General features: G+C 43.1%; 1 protein-coding gene across 1 annotated transcript in view; it reads right to left on the bottom strand.

Annotated features, from left to right (window-relative positions):
- PLAA (phospholipase A2 activating protein) overlaps nucleotides 1-13,921 on the bottom strand; it is a 35,274-nt gene extending 21,353 nt beyond the window's left edge. Inside the window, exons 1-6 of the mRNA XM_055131069.1 lie at nucleotides 13,483-13,921; nucleotides 6,109-6,302; nucleotides 2,440-2,540; nucleotides 2,107-2,227; nucleotides 1,033-1,200; nucleotides 725-860 (exon numbers count right to left, since the gene is read on the bottom strand). Of these exons, the coding sequence (XP_054987044.1) occupies nucleotides 725-860; nucleotides 1,033-1,200; nucleotides 2,107-2,227; nucleotides 2,440-2,540; nucleotides 6,109-6,302; nucleotides 13,483-13,631 (869 nt within the window). The 5' untranslated portion in view covers nucleotides 13,632-13,921. The remainder of the gene's footprint in view (nucleotides 1-724; nucleotides 861-1,032; nucleotides 1,201-2,106; nucleotides 2,228-2,439; nucleotides 2,541-6,108; nucleotides 6,303-13,482) is intronic.
- Nucleotides 13,922-14,404: the final 483 nt, after the last annotated feature.

Raw genomic sequence — 14,404 nt, 5'->3', positions numbered from 1 at the left:
GACATTACTGGGCCCACTCAAGCAAATTGATGATCAACAGGATGACAGTGATGACAATAATACAGTGATAAGGAGCAAAACTAAAATTAGAAGTGAATCTCTTCGATCTATCCTCTTGACCCTGACAGTATCCTGTCTCATTAGATAGTATCCAGAGCCATCAGTCCTTATTTCATATCTCAACTACTATAACTGTCACCAGTTATTAAAAACTACATATGAATTAATCTGCAAGTTCTTATTTAGTCCTCTCACTTTTTGAAGAGCTGCAACTTTTAAGCCCCAAATACTAAATATAAACAATGCTTAGCATAATTAATCCCTACCTTAACTACTACCTACTATTCCCCAATATCAATGCTCCACCATTTTCCTTCATCTTTTTTTAAAGATTTTTTTATCTGCTTATTAATAAAAATATGGAAGGCTTCATCTTTCATATACATCATTTTCACTCTCATTCACAACTTTATAAAAATTTCCATTTTCTTTTGCTCAAATTTCAATTCTCACTTCTCAGAAATGTTCTCCACACTAATCTTCCAAATGTATCAGCTGCACGTATGTATCATTAGTGAAAAAGCTGTTATAACTATTATTGTTTTATTAACAATTTATCAGCTGAGATAATTTATAACTATTAGAGATAATTTATCTCTATTATCTCTTAAAAGCTACCAAAGGCCTAAATACATTATCAAATGCTGGACTGGAATATAAATACCTTGCACCAACCACGATATCACCATTGTCCAGCACACAGCAGCACCATATAGACTGAGCAGGAAGTCGAATTGTTTGAGTACATTCTCCATGTTTCCAGATTCTCAGAGATCTGTCTTCTGCTGTTGTCACAAAATCTAAAATTAATGAGTACAGGAAAAATGAGTTTAAATAAACAAAATAAAGTATTTATTGCATATCTTACATACTCTTCACTAATAAGTTACACGAAATCTTTTCAGACATTCCCAAGAAAGTTTTACAGCTAAACCATCAAACCTGAATTAATGTAACAGAGGGTAGTCTTACCTTTACAATTTGGAAAGACAGATATGCTATAAATATAATTTGTATGTCCATAATATACTTCAAGACATTCGCCAGTGATCTGCCACCTTCTAATACTAGCATCATTTGCACAGGAAAGAAATTCTGTTTCACTCAAAATTGCCAAGCCCCTTACACAGTCTTCATGTCCTGCATTAAAAAAAAAAAAAAAAGTCAACAAAGTGACTTATTTGATCACTAAAATGATTAAACAACAGTGGGTAGTAAAACTGAATTTTGAATTACAGATAAGTTTTTTTCTATAGAAAACTGGTAGCAAAATTAGAAAATTTAGATTTATGTGGACTGGAGTGATAGCACAGCGGGTAGGGCATTTGCCTTGCATGCAGCCGACCTGGGTTCGATTCCTCTGTCCCTCTCGGAGAGCCCAGCAAGCTACCAAGAATAACCCGCCCAAAGGGCAGAGCCTGGCAAGCTACCCATGGCGTATTCTATATACCAAAAACAGTAACAAGTCTCACAATGAGACGTTACTGGTGCCCACTCAAGCAAATCAATGAACAATGGGACGATAGTGCTACAGTGCAAGATTTTGTGATACTTTTATCACCAAAAACGGCATTTTACATATGTTATCTTCTCTGAATTATTTTATATTTTTGTGTTGTGAAGTGGTAAAGTTTTTACAAAACTTATTTAGAAAGATGTGAAGGGAGAGAAAGGGAGAAGTACATATTCGAAAGAGAACACTGACTTCTCCAGAATGGAAATAAGCACGCAAAGAGATACAAGTTTAAGGGAGAAAAAGGCTAGAAGAGCAAGACTCTAAATCATTTCATAATATACAAAATATTTATCCCCACAATTTTCCATTTTTACCCAGAAATTATTTTTCAACTTTCCTCCAATGACAACAGTAATTAGGGCTAGAAAGATAGCTCACAGGGTGAGAGTTCACGCCCTGCATGTGAAAAGCCTAGGGTTTAATTCCCTGAACCAAATGGTTCCCTGAGTGCTAAGAGTAACTCCACCATCCTAAAGCAATGAGCAAATACAAAGAAATGAGATTAGGAAAGTTGCTTACACTGATCTTACCTGAAAAAGTTCTCTCACATCTACCAGCTTTCCATAGTTTAATAGTTTTGTCTGCTGATCCAGTTAACATTAAGCCTTGTTCAGGTAAGATTTTTACAGCCCATACTGCAGCTGTATGACCCTGCAAGTAAATTGGGTATTATTAGTGCCTACAAAATCATCATATTTAACCCTCTTAGTTCAAGATTGCAACACAGGTGAGCGCTGCCAGCAGCACACTGGAACCACTAAGCAAATGATTTTCAATTCAGACTTATCACTGCCATTTTCAAAAGCATTTTACTATTGTTACATGGGATCATGACCAGAAAGATGCACAAAGAATGACTGTACCTGTAAGGTCATCATGCATTTGTCATTTAGCCAGACTTTAGCAGTGGTATCCCATGAGCCACTAAGTAATGTCCCAAATTTTCCAGATGAAAGACTACAAACTAAAGAGAGAAAAAGGCACAAGTTAACATATTATGATAGGAAACTGTTCAATCTGATGAGTAATTAAAGATGGCAACTTAAAATCTATCTTAAGAATAGACTATCAGGGAATGAGACCAAGCAGAGCCACTCATAATCTGAGGAACTGAAGCAGGGCTTCTACAATCACATTGGCAGGAATTACAAGGGGCTCAAAGTAACACATGGGGAATAAATGGAAACTGTGTTCTTGACACGTGGGACATGTAAGTATATACAAGTTTTAACAGAGCATAAATTAACACATAACAAAATACAATCCAGCTCCCTTTGACTTCTCTTTCCATACTTCAGAGATCAGTTGTTATGTTTAGATTTAAAATTCCTGGGGCTGGAGCAATAGCACAGCAGGTAGAGCGTTTGCCTTGCATGAGGATGGCCCGGGTTCGATTTCCAGCATCCCATATGGTCCCCTGAGCACTGCCAGGAGTAACTCCTGAGTGCATGAGTCAGGAATAACCCCTGTGCATCACCGGGTGTGACCCAAAAAGAAAAAAACAAACAAAAAAAAACAAAATACAATCCATAACCCTAAGTGTTAACTAACCTAACCCTAACCGTATTCTGATGACCATAATCCATGAAAAAACTACCACTTAACCTAAATTTAAATTTAATAATCCCACTTTTTTTACCTGCATTTTAAACTATGAAAACTGAAAAATCTAACACCTAGACCTAACCCTAAAACTAATCTTAATGGTAAACCTGATTTATGCCAACCATGATAAACTCAAACCTAAGCATAGCAATCAAAGGTGAGCAATCACCCAATACTTAAATTGCATTTTTAATTTTGAACACAGCAGAAGTTAACACCTAATCCTATAGAATCCCTAACCCTAGCCCTAGGCCTAATCCCAACCCTAGCCTAAAGTACATCTGACTGTAACTGGTGTCAAAAATTACCAATTACCCTAAAATTAACAATCGTCTTACACATAACTTTAATTTTTAACTAGAAAAAACGTACACCTACACACTAAACAAAGGAACCCTAACCCTAAATCTTTAATAATTACAACCTTATGCTAATCATAACCCAAGTACAGGCAAAAATATGATATTTAGTTAAAATCTAATATTTGCCCAATATTTTACTAGCATTTTAAACTTTGAAAACAGCAAAAGTTAAAAGGTAAGCCCACTACATGGGGCTGGAGCACTAGCCAGTGGGTAGAACATTTGCCTTGCACGTGGCCCACCTGGGTTTGATTCCCAGCATCCCACATGGTCCCCTGAGCACCGCCAGGGGTAATTCCTGAGTGCAGAGCCAGGAGTAACCCCTGAGCATTGCCAGGTGTGACCCAAAAAGAAAAAAAAAAAGGTAAACTCACTATAATTTCAAACCCTAACTTTGGCCCAAGTCCTAATCCTAACCCTAACCTATAGTAAACCTAACCATAATCAATGCCAAAAACTATGAATTAGATTGAATTAGATTAAATAGCGCCACTATTAACATGCAATTTGAACTCTGAACATATAAAAAGCTAACACCAAACCCCTACACAAATCTAATCCTAACCCTAACCCTAACAATCACCCCCACACTTAATTTTTAACTGTGAAAATCCTTCAGATTTTATTTTGAAACCGCCACTTCCACAGCCCAGAAGACATTCAAGGTAACCCTGACCTTATGCTAATTATGACCTAAGTCCAGGCCTAAACAAAAAAATTATACAAGGCAAAGGACCTACTGCTGTGCTTTCGCTCCTGTCCTCCACGTACTAAGTAGTTGAAAAAATCCAAACCAGAAAGGACATCAAAATAATAGTGCAGTGCTTTTCTCTTTTATTTTTATTTGGGGGGGGGGCTCACACCAGGTGGTATTTAGGGCTTACTCTGTGTTCAGGGATCATTCCTGGCAGTGCTCAAGGAATCATGGGGTGCTGGAGATCAAACCCTGTTTGGCCACGTGCAAGGGAAGTACCCTACCCTCTGAACTATCTCTCTGGCTTCCAATAGTGCTTTTAAAAGGCTATTTCCTATATTTTTATAGAACTCAAACCCGAGGGATAACGCCAGGATTCCTATCTCAGTCCCATCTCTTCTCCCTTGACTCCAAACCTAATACAGAAACAGGAGCTGGTCCTCTTTCCAGATCCCTGAGTAAAGTCTCTTTTGTTCCTAAAAGTCCAAATAAATTGTGAGCTAAGAACTCAAAGTACTTTAACTACTGCTCTTCTCCCATGGAGCAGGGAAGACCCTTATGGATCCAAAAGACATAGTATTAATTATAATTGTTTTATCCTTTTTGTCTGTTGAACTTCAGGCCCTACCAGCACACACGCCATGGTTCTTGAATGTCTGCTGTGCAGTGCAAATGGAGGGCTCAAAATAAAATCTAGAAAGAAGTCTTAAACGCCACAACAAAATCACTAAAGTGCCAAGCAACATTCACTTATCAGTGTATTTGTTGTGGGTGTTTCCTGTCAGGTGAAAACATTACACTTATTTCCTTAATTGTACTGACTTCAATGTCCATCTCTTTAAGAGATCATGTGTTCTTCTCATCCGTCATCCTGCCTTTTCCCACCCTCCTAATAGGAAAAAGAAGTCTCATCAGGAGGGGTATCCAGATAGGGGTATCTTCTTCCTTCTTGTTCTCTTGAGCAGAAGGAACTAGACAACACCTTTCCTCCTTCTTTCTTAAAGTTATTTCTCCTTTAAAAAGCTTAGCTGGCTTTGCTGTTCTTCTCAGACATCCATATGCTTCTAAATTTTAGTGTCTTAATAAGAAAAAAGAGGGTTTTTAAATGCACCACATTGTAGGCCAGAGATGTGATTCAGTGAGAGAACACATACTTTACGTGTGTTATACTCCAGGTTCAATCTCCAGCACAAAAAGTAAACAAATAAATGCACCAAGCTGTGTCCATAAACACACACACACACACACACACACACACACACACACACACACACACACACACACACACACACACACACACAAACACCTGCCATATAATTATATAATTACTGGACAATATGATAGTAAACATGTCCCTAAATACTTTTTAATACTGCACAAATTTGTTTTGGGGCCACACCTAGTGATATTCAGGGCTTACTTCTGGTTCTGCACTCAGGGATCACTCCTGGCAAGGCTCAAGGACATACGTGGTACCAGAGGATCAAATCTGGGTGGGTCGTATACCAGATGCATTGTACTATTGCTCTGGCCCCACAAATGGTGTTCTAATCATATATTTCTCCTTACTATGATGATTTGTTTAAAGAGAGATGTAGACCATCTTCCATTTCATGGAATCTTTTTTCTTTGTCTCCTTTCCGTGTCTCTCTATCTTGAAAAGGAAAAAAACAATCAAGACAGAGGGTGCTAAAGATCCCTTTGAATAGAAGCAGAATGAATATTTTATGAAAAAAAAAACTTTCAATGAATTATATTGTTTATTATATAAACACTTATATAATAATAGCTTAATTGAGGAAATGGGTATATAAATTTTATTTCCAAGGATGAAATGCCTTCAACTAGAAAAATGCCACAGTACTACTCACCAGTATTTTTGTGACCTTTTAGTATATAGAGTGGTGCTGGACTGTCCAGTGAGTAAATACAAATATTGTGGTCATTTCCTCCAGTGGCGATTAATCCATGAGGGTATGTGTCACTTGAAGGTATGATGCATACACAAGATACGAAATTGGAGTGGCCGCTCATACAGTGCATTTCTGTGAAGCCCCTGTTAGGACTGAAAATATAATTAAATTAATATACAATTATCCTTTAACTTAGCCAGGACATAAGTTGTTAATCTATGTCAGTCCTTCATTTTTCACTTAGTATTTAAGCAGAACTTTAGTGCATGCTATTCTAAGGGTCCATTATTTTAAACTAAATATTAAATTAGGAGTTAAATGAGTATATTTAAATCAAGTATCAAATTAGGACTTTAGTGTTTCACTGATAAGAGAATCTTTTTTGTTAAGTTTTTTAGATGATGATGATGATGATGATGATTAGGGCTGGAGCGACAGCACAGCAGCAGGGCATTTGCCTTGCACGCGGCCAACCCAGGTTCGATTCCTGCACTCTCTCGGAGAGCCCAGCAAGCTACCCATGGCATATTCGATATGCCAAAAACAGTAACAACAAGTCTCACAATGGAGACGTTACTGGTGCCTGCTCGAGCAAATCGATGAGCAACAGGATGACAGTTGACAGTTGATTATTATTTTGCTTTGGGGGGTCATACCCAGCGATGCTAAGGGGTTTTCCTGGCTCTGCACTCAGGAATTACTCCTGGCGGTGCTTGGGGGACCATATGGGATGCCAGGGATTGAACCTGGGTCCTACCCTATATACTGTTGCTCAAACCCCAGTGATCTGAGAATCTTGACAGTAAGAACAAGAAAAGAAATGGGAGTCAAGACTCTCCTTTGTCTTATCAGTGAACATGCTATCTAGACTGAGGTAATCCTAAAAACCAAAGGGCCAGGCCGTCAACATGCCAGAGCTGCATCAGCAGGCACCAGAAGCACCCAGGAGTTCAGGATAATGCTGGTGGCATCATCACTACAGATCAACTTTACCAAATATTATCTAAGTTACTTTGGGAAAGTGGGTATGAGGCTTTATCACTTAAAGAGAAATCAAAGCTTCTGCCCAACTGTCCATCTTGATAAACTGTAGACCTTGGTCAGTGAGCAGACATGGATTAATGCTGCCAAAAAAAATACTGGAGCAGCTCCTATCACTGATGTCCTGTGACTGGAGTACTACAAAGTTCTGGTCTGGGGAAGGAAAAGATCCCAAAACAACCTGTCATCATGAAAGCGAAATTCTTCAGCAGAAGAGCTGAGAAGAAGATTAAGGCAGTGGAAGGGATCTGTTTCCTGGTAGCGTGAAACCAATTAAAGAAGGTTCATTAAATGCTGCAACCGAGAAAGAAGAGAGAAGAGAAGAGAAGAGAAGAGAAGAGAAGAGAAGAGAAGAGAAGAGAAGAGAAGAGAAGGGAGCGGAGGGGAGGGGAGGGGAGGATAGAAAAGAAAAAAGAAAAGGGAGTCACCAATATCCTACCAATATCCTAAGTGGCTTTTTCTTTTTTCAGGGCAGTGGGGCACACCCTGAGGTCCTCAATGGACTTTCCTAATGGTACTAGCAGGGAGCCAAGTGGTACTGAATATCAAGTTCAGAGTCCCTGCATACAAATCATGTGCTATACAACCCCTGAAACAACTCCCTGGCCCCTAAATAGCCTTTGCTTTTTTTGGGGGAGGGGGGGGTTGGAGAGGGTGAGGGATGCATTTGGGCCACACTGGCTATGCTTAGGGCTTATTCTAGGCACTGTGCTCAGGGGTCATTCCTAGTAGTGCTAGTAGTACAGAGGGATGGTATGTGGTGCTGGTGAATGGACCTTATTCCTGTACTCTCTCCAGTCCCATCCTTATCTTTCATCTTTATTTCTATCTCTCATCAGTGACTGTTACTCTATAAAATCCCCATTGAAGTGATGCATTCATACAGTCAGGATAATGGAATCCACCACTAATAAGTCTAAAATACAGTGAAGACATTTCATAATCTAGATGATTCATTTATTACCCATTGCTGCATTTAAATATCTAGAATATCATTCATTCTCAATATGCAAATAAGAATATAAGAATATTTAATGGTTATTCCAGAGAAACTTATTAATAACTGTTTGGGACTAGAATGATTACCAATTTTCTATACTCATCTGTAATCCAGCATCACTACCCTAAATAACAAGTCAAACAATAGATTATGATTTCCTACTACAAAGCAGGAAATCAGTGGCTGAAAGTCATATAATGACTCAAGCTAAATGAAGAAAATACAACAACTGTGCATAGAAAGATAAAACTTGGGGCAGGAGAGAGGGTAGAACAGGCAAGGCACATGCCTTACACAGTCACCAGCACTACTTACTGTCCCCCTGGAGTGATCCCTGAGCACTGCTAGGTGTGGCCCCAAAACCAAAACAAACCCAAAAAAACAAAGGATAAAACTCTCACACATAGACTGAATACACTCAGGTGTTTTCACTTTCTTGCTAAAATTTTCAAGTATGGGCTGGAGCAATAGCACAGCGGTTGGGCTTTCACCTTTCACGCTGCCGACCCGTGTTCGATTCCTCCGCCCCTCTCGGAGAGACCGGCAAGCTACTGAGAGTATGGAGCCACACGGCAGAGCCTGGCAAGCTACCCGTGTGTACTGAATATGCCAAAAACAGTAACAATAAGTCTCTCAATGAGACATTACTGGTGCCCGTTTGAACAAATCGATGAACAACGGGATGACAGTGACAGTGACATAGTATTGCTAACTCTTAAGTCTTTGAAGGATTCATTGATAAAACGATTCTCTTTCTCGTTGCCTTCTCAGAGTAAATTTTTGTCAGCTTCACCTAATCATATGTAAACATATACATACATATATATCTGTAAACACAACTATACACACAATATATGTACACATACCTATATTTTTACATGGATATGCACTTTCAGACTTAAATCCACACAAAGAGAAAAAGAAAAAAGACCAGGAATATAACTGAACACTCAAACTCACAGAAAATTAACAGAGGTATTAGAAAACCTGAGAAAATGAGTTCTAACTAGGCAGCGGTACAAGTAGAAAACTGATTTACCAGGGGTGAAGAGGAAGTACAAGGATTTAAGCACAGGCCTTGCATGCATAGCTCCCACTGATTCCAGGCACCATGAGGTCCCCTGACCACCACCACGTGCAGTTATGGAGGTCCTAAGAGCCACAGGTGTGGTCTTAAGCATTCCAGGGTCCTTTCACTTAATCACCTGTCTGGTTAGCTGAAAAATCTCCAGTTGGGCACCCCAACCCTCAAAAGAAAAAAAGAATCTACCAACAGATCATGTAACGACTGAGAATTGACAGTACATTACTGTCTCTAGACATATCTCTAGACAAACAGGGGAGAAATCTATTATTACATGAAGCTATTTGTGTCCCTCAGTACCTTCCACTTCAGATGTTTCTCTTTCATTATAGTCTGTGAAGTTCTTAATACAGACAGCAAAGCCCAGAGCTAGATCCTTTTATCTTCCCACGTTCCTAACACAATGTTCTACACAGTAAATATTAAGTATATCTTGAATGAATGAAAAACTAAAGGGGGTGGTGGGAAAGCGTGGGGCCATGAGAGGTCACTCAAAAGGCTGGAGGACATGCTCTGTATGCAGGAGGTCCAGGTTCCATCTCAGCATTGCATCACTCCCAGAGCACCATAAGGACTGATCAAGACATAGCCAGGAGTAACCTCCTGAACACAGCAGCCCCGGAGGGGGAGATGGGGGGTGAAGAAAAAAAAAAAACAACCCCAAATACCTAAACATCAGAGCAAAATAACTGTCCTTTTTGTACCCCGTGAAAGTCTGAATTTCTTCCTTTAGGAAAGGTGACATTCTTTGACTTGGGTGACATAACTATGCCTTGGAGTATGAGGAACCGATGTACATTCATAATGGAATCCAAGACCACCTAAAAACAAATCCTGGAGGCCTGGCAATCAACCCCTTTGCTTAGGCAAATTACGATTCATCCAAAAAACCCTACTATGAAGCTCTTAGCCAGCAAACCCTCTTCAGGCTTCCCAGGAACTTAGTTTTCTCTAAACTAAACACTGAGCACAAAATATGGATTACGAGGGCCCAGAGTGATAGTACATAGGTAAGGTGTTTGCCGTGCACGTGGCCAAGTTCGGACCCAGGTATGATCCCCAGCATCCCATATGGTTCCCTGAGCATCACCAGGAGTGATTCCTGATCACAGACCCAAGCATCATCTGAATAAAGTGTGGTCCTACAAAAATAAATAAGAAATCAAGGAAGAAAATACACAGAATGTTAAAGGATAATGAAAAAAAGTCCAACTAATACAAGAGGTCCTGAAGATCCTGGCTGCCAGGAATGATCCCTGAGCAGTCCTGAGCACAGCTGGGTGTGGCCCCAAAACAAAACAAAGAGAGAGAGAGAGAGAGAGAGAGAGAGAGAGAGAGAGAGAGAGAGAGAGAGAGAGAGAGAGAGAGAGAGAGAGAGAGAGAGAGAGGAGAGAGAGAGAGAGAGAGAGAGAGAGAGAGAGAGAGAGAGAGAGAGAGAGAGAGAGAGAGAGAGAGAGAGAGAGAAGAGAAACTGTCAGGATGTGCCATCCTCAAGAACTTTCTGTAGGCAGAATCTCCTGACCCTGCACCAGGCTGTCTTCACCAGGACACCTGGGAGGAGGGGCGGGTTGAGTTTCCCTCCCCGCCCCAAACAGAAATCTGGCAGCTCAAAACCTCCAGAACCCAGCCACAGCCATGCTCAAGGCCACTTTCCACATGCTCAGACAAGTCTCACCAATGAGGAACCCAGGTATGTGGGATCCGTGGCTGAGATCTCCAAGCCTGCCTGGATCAGAAATGGGCCTCCTCCACCCAGCTCCACAGTTTTCCAGTAGCTTGGCAGTCACACCCACAAACAGGCCCCGGAGCCATGGAATCTCATCAATGGCCAAGATTCAGAGACCATACAATAAAACTCCCAGAAAGAGAGTGATGCAGTATTTCCTGGAACATGGCAGCATTTGTGGCCACCTGACATCTTATACTCTAGCCCATTGGGTAATTAAAGTAGCACACATCTGTTTGGTCTTAATATACTTGCGTGTATTCTGGTGTATACAGGCTTAATTTGCTCCAGAATGAAATACAACAACCTTCATACACATCTTTCTTATTGTGGTGGGAAGATGCTCACTGGTGGGGTGGGTTTTTGAATATTATCTGTAATGAACCATTGTGAACTACTTTATGAAAATGAAATGTATAAAAATCTCAAAAATAAGAACTTTCTGTAACACTAAAGGCATGGTTGAGACACCTCACACAGTATGTGTAAGAGGTTCATCTCCCACTGACTATGTATGTTCTAACCCGAACAAGTGTAAATGTGACTGATAAATGAAACTGATCTCACTAGTACCTGAATAAACATGTGAATAAATTTTTTAAAAACACCAACAAAAACCAGCATGAGTTGCATAAAAAGAACCATTTTTCAAACAGAAGATTATTTTAGCCCCAAATCACTCAGTTCCTGATAAATGCACTGTAGTACTGTCCTCCCGTTGTTCATCAATTTGCTCGAACGGGCACCAGTAACATCTCCATTGTGAGACTTGTTACTGTTTTTAGCATATCGAATACATCATGGTTAGCTTGCCAGGCTTTGCCATGTGGGTGGGATACTCTTGGTAGCTTGCCGAGCTCTCCGAGAAGGATGGAGGAATAGAACCCAGGTCAGCAGCATGCAAGGCAAACACCCTAAATCCTTGATAAACGCATCTCCAGTAATTTATGCATTGTTCTAATCTACAACAGTCCAACAAAATATGTGTAAGTTTAATGAGAAGATTCAATTATCAAAAACACATCCTGCAGTTACTGCTTACTGCAATGTTTACAGTTTACTAAGCATATGCTTCCACTGATCTCAAGTTTAAGTACAAGTTGAACGAACAACTGCACTCCAAGAAAGTTTTGAAAACCCACAAAAGTTCCATAGTAGTATTACTAAATGGTCTGGAGAACCTCAGAGTTACAAAGGCCTTCAGTACTCATCTAAGATTCAACATAGAAATCTGCTCTAAGAGATCCTCAGTCTAACCTAGGATCCTATCTTGGCTGCACTACGGCAAAAGTCTCCAAATAAATCTACCTTCCACAGTTGTGTCATTGCAATCCAACGTCTCCCAACTAGCAGAAACTTCCCAACGGGTATGTGAGATCATGCGGCTTCCTGAAAGAAACTTTTTGAAGGTGTATACTTACTAAACCCTTTTCTAGGCCCTCTTACCACCAGCATCTATGCTTCCCCGCCCCCCCCCCACACACACACACAGCTTTTTCCTCTTCCCTCTCCAGAGTCTTGTGTCTTGAAGCGCTTCTCCAATATAACCCTCATGGCTCCTGGTTCCCAACGGCCAGCTCCATCTCTAGCTAGCAGCCCTTCTGAGGGGCTTTCTTCTTTAACTTGTCTCTCCTTTCAACGCTGTATACTTCTTTTCTTCATAGGACACATGCCAACATGCAATTACTTGTATGGCTGGCTTTTCACCCTTCTTCCCTCCCAGGTGTACGAAGGCTCTCTCTATCCAGGGAACATGTGTACACATGAATCAATCCATCAGCGGGCACTGGAGTAACACCCCAACTAACTCACCTCAATTCTTCTCTTCCCGAAAAGAAATCGATTACCCGGGTTGTAACCAAATTACAGACGGAAAATAGGTCGGAGCCCCCCCCCCCGCCCATGTTTATAAAACGTTTCAGGGGGTTCGCCTTCTCTACCAAGCCCACCACCTACCCCGCTGACCCGGACATCCAAGAGAGGAGCCAATGGCAATCTCTTGCCGTGCAGTTTTGAGAAACCAACGCACTCAATCAAACGCGAGGGAGAACGGGTGGGAGGAAAACTTTTATCTCCAACACCTGCCAGATGTTCCCCACTCCTCCCAGGCAGGCGATGCATGTGGCATCGAGAAAAATTCCAAGTCTGGAAGTTAACCCAGGAGATCGTCGTCCAAAGAGGAAAGCCCCCCTCCGCTCCCCCCCGCAAAGGTACAGAGGTTCCCACCAAGGTCACCCCACACGTTCCTAAGAGTCCAGCTGGCCGAGAAAGGAGAGAGACTGTCGGCGGGTCCTCCCGACCGAGCGCTCGCCGGCTTCTAACCGCGCGTGCCCGGCGGCCCAGGCACCGCAGCGGCGGGAGGGCAGCGAGGAGCGGCCCGAGACGAGGCGAGGCGAGGGGGCGGCCGGGAGCCGGGGAGCGTTACGTGTCCCCGCCCGCCCGCTCACTGCAGCGGGGCACGAGCCGAGTCGCGGCGCTCACCTGTCCGGGGCCCAGAGGCGGGTGGTGCGGTCCCGGGACACAGACACAAAGGCCCCGGGCGGGTAGAGGCAGCACACCAGGCCCCGCACGTCCAGCTCGTGGCCCGAGAGCGAGCAGCTCAGCCGGTAGCGGGAGGCGCCGCTCGCCATAGCCCTGGAGAGTCGGGGCGCCCGGGCGCGGGCACCTCGCGAGGGGACTGCGCGGGGCGGGGGGCCGGGCAGGGCGTGCGCCGGCCCGCGGCTGGACAGGGGCCTGCAGGTGAGGGGCCGTCGCACACCGGAAGAGCCCGAGTGCCGGCGCGGAAGGGCGGCCGGGAAGGGGCGCGCCGAGCGGGCCGAGTGACACAGCAACCCTGACAGGCAACACCGGAATTCATCATCGGCCCCGGCCCGCCATGACGCACTGCGTGTGCGTCTCGACTGCGGAAGTGCGGGCGGAGCGGAGGCTCGCCGCCCTCCTGAAGCGCCGCTAGAACCCCCCCACCCCCGCTAACACAGATGCGGGGGTGTTGGGATCCCCGCCCCGCCCCCCATCTCGGGTTCTGGCGGTGCCCGAGTGTCCCCGAGCCTCGGCGGAGCTGCGGGTGGGAGGGCGGCCGCGCGCGCGGGGACTACAAGTCCCACAATGCCGCGCGCACGAGGGGCGTGAGCTGGAGGCGCGCGGAATCCCGAGATTTTTCAATCTGGTTTTGCGACGCTGGCGTGCTGAGGCTGGGGGCCCTGAGATGGCGTTGGGCTTTCGTTGGGATCAGCCCCACTCCTCGTTGCCCACCTCTCCTCTGCAGTTTCCTGGGATATTTGCACATCGCCTTTAAAAAAAAAAATTTAGTTCGACTTTCGATCTTGTGTTTTAAACGAGAAGTGGGGCAAATTGGAAGCGACCATTTGCCATTGATTCTGCTAACTGTAAACACGGGGCTTCT

The sequence above is a fragment of the Sorex araneus genome, chromosome 1, assembly GCF_027595985.1.
Source record: "Sorex araneus isolate mSorAra2 chromosome 1, mSorAra2.pri, whole genome shotgun sequence".
Taxonomy (NCBI): domain Eukaryota; kingdom Metazoa; phylum Chordata; class Mammalia; order Eulipotyphla; family Soricidae; genus Sorex; species Sorex araneus.
This window is presented reverse-complemented; position numbering and strand designations above follow the sequence as displayed.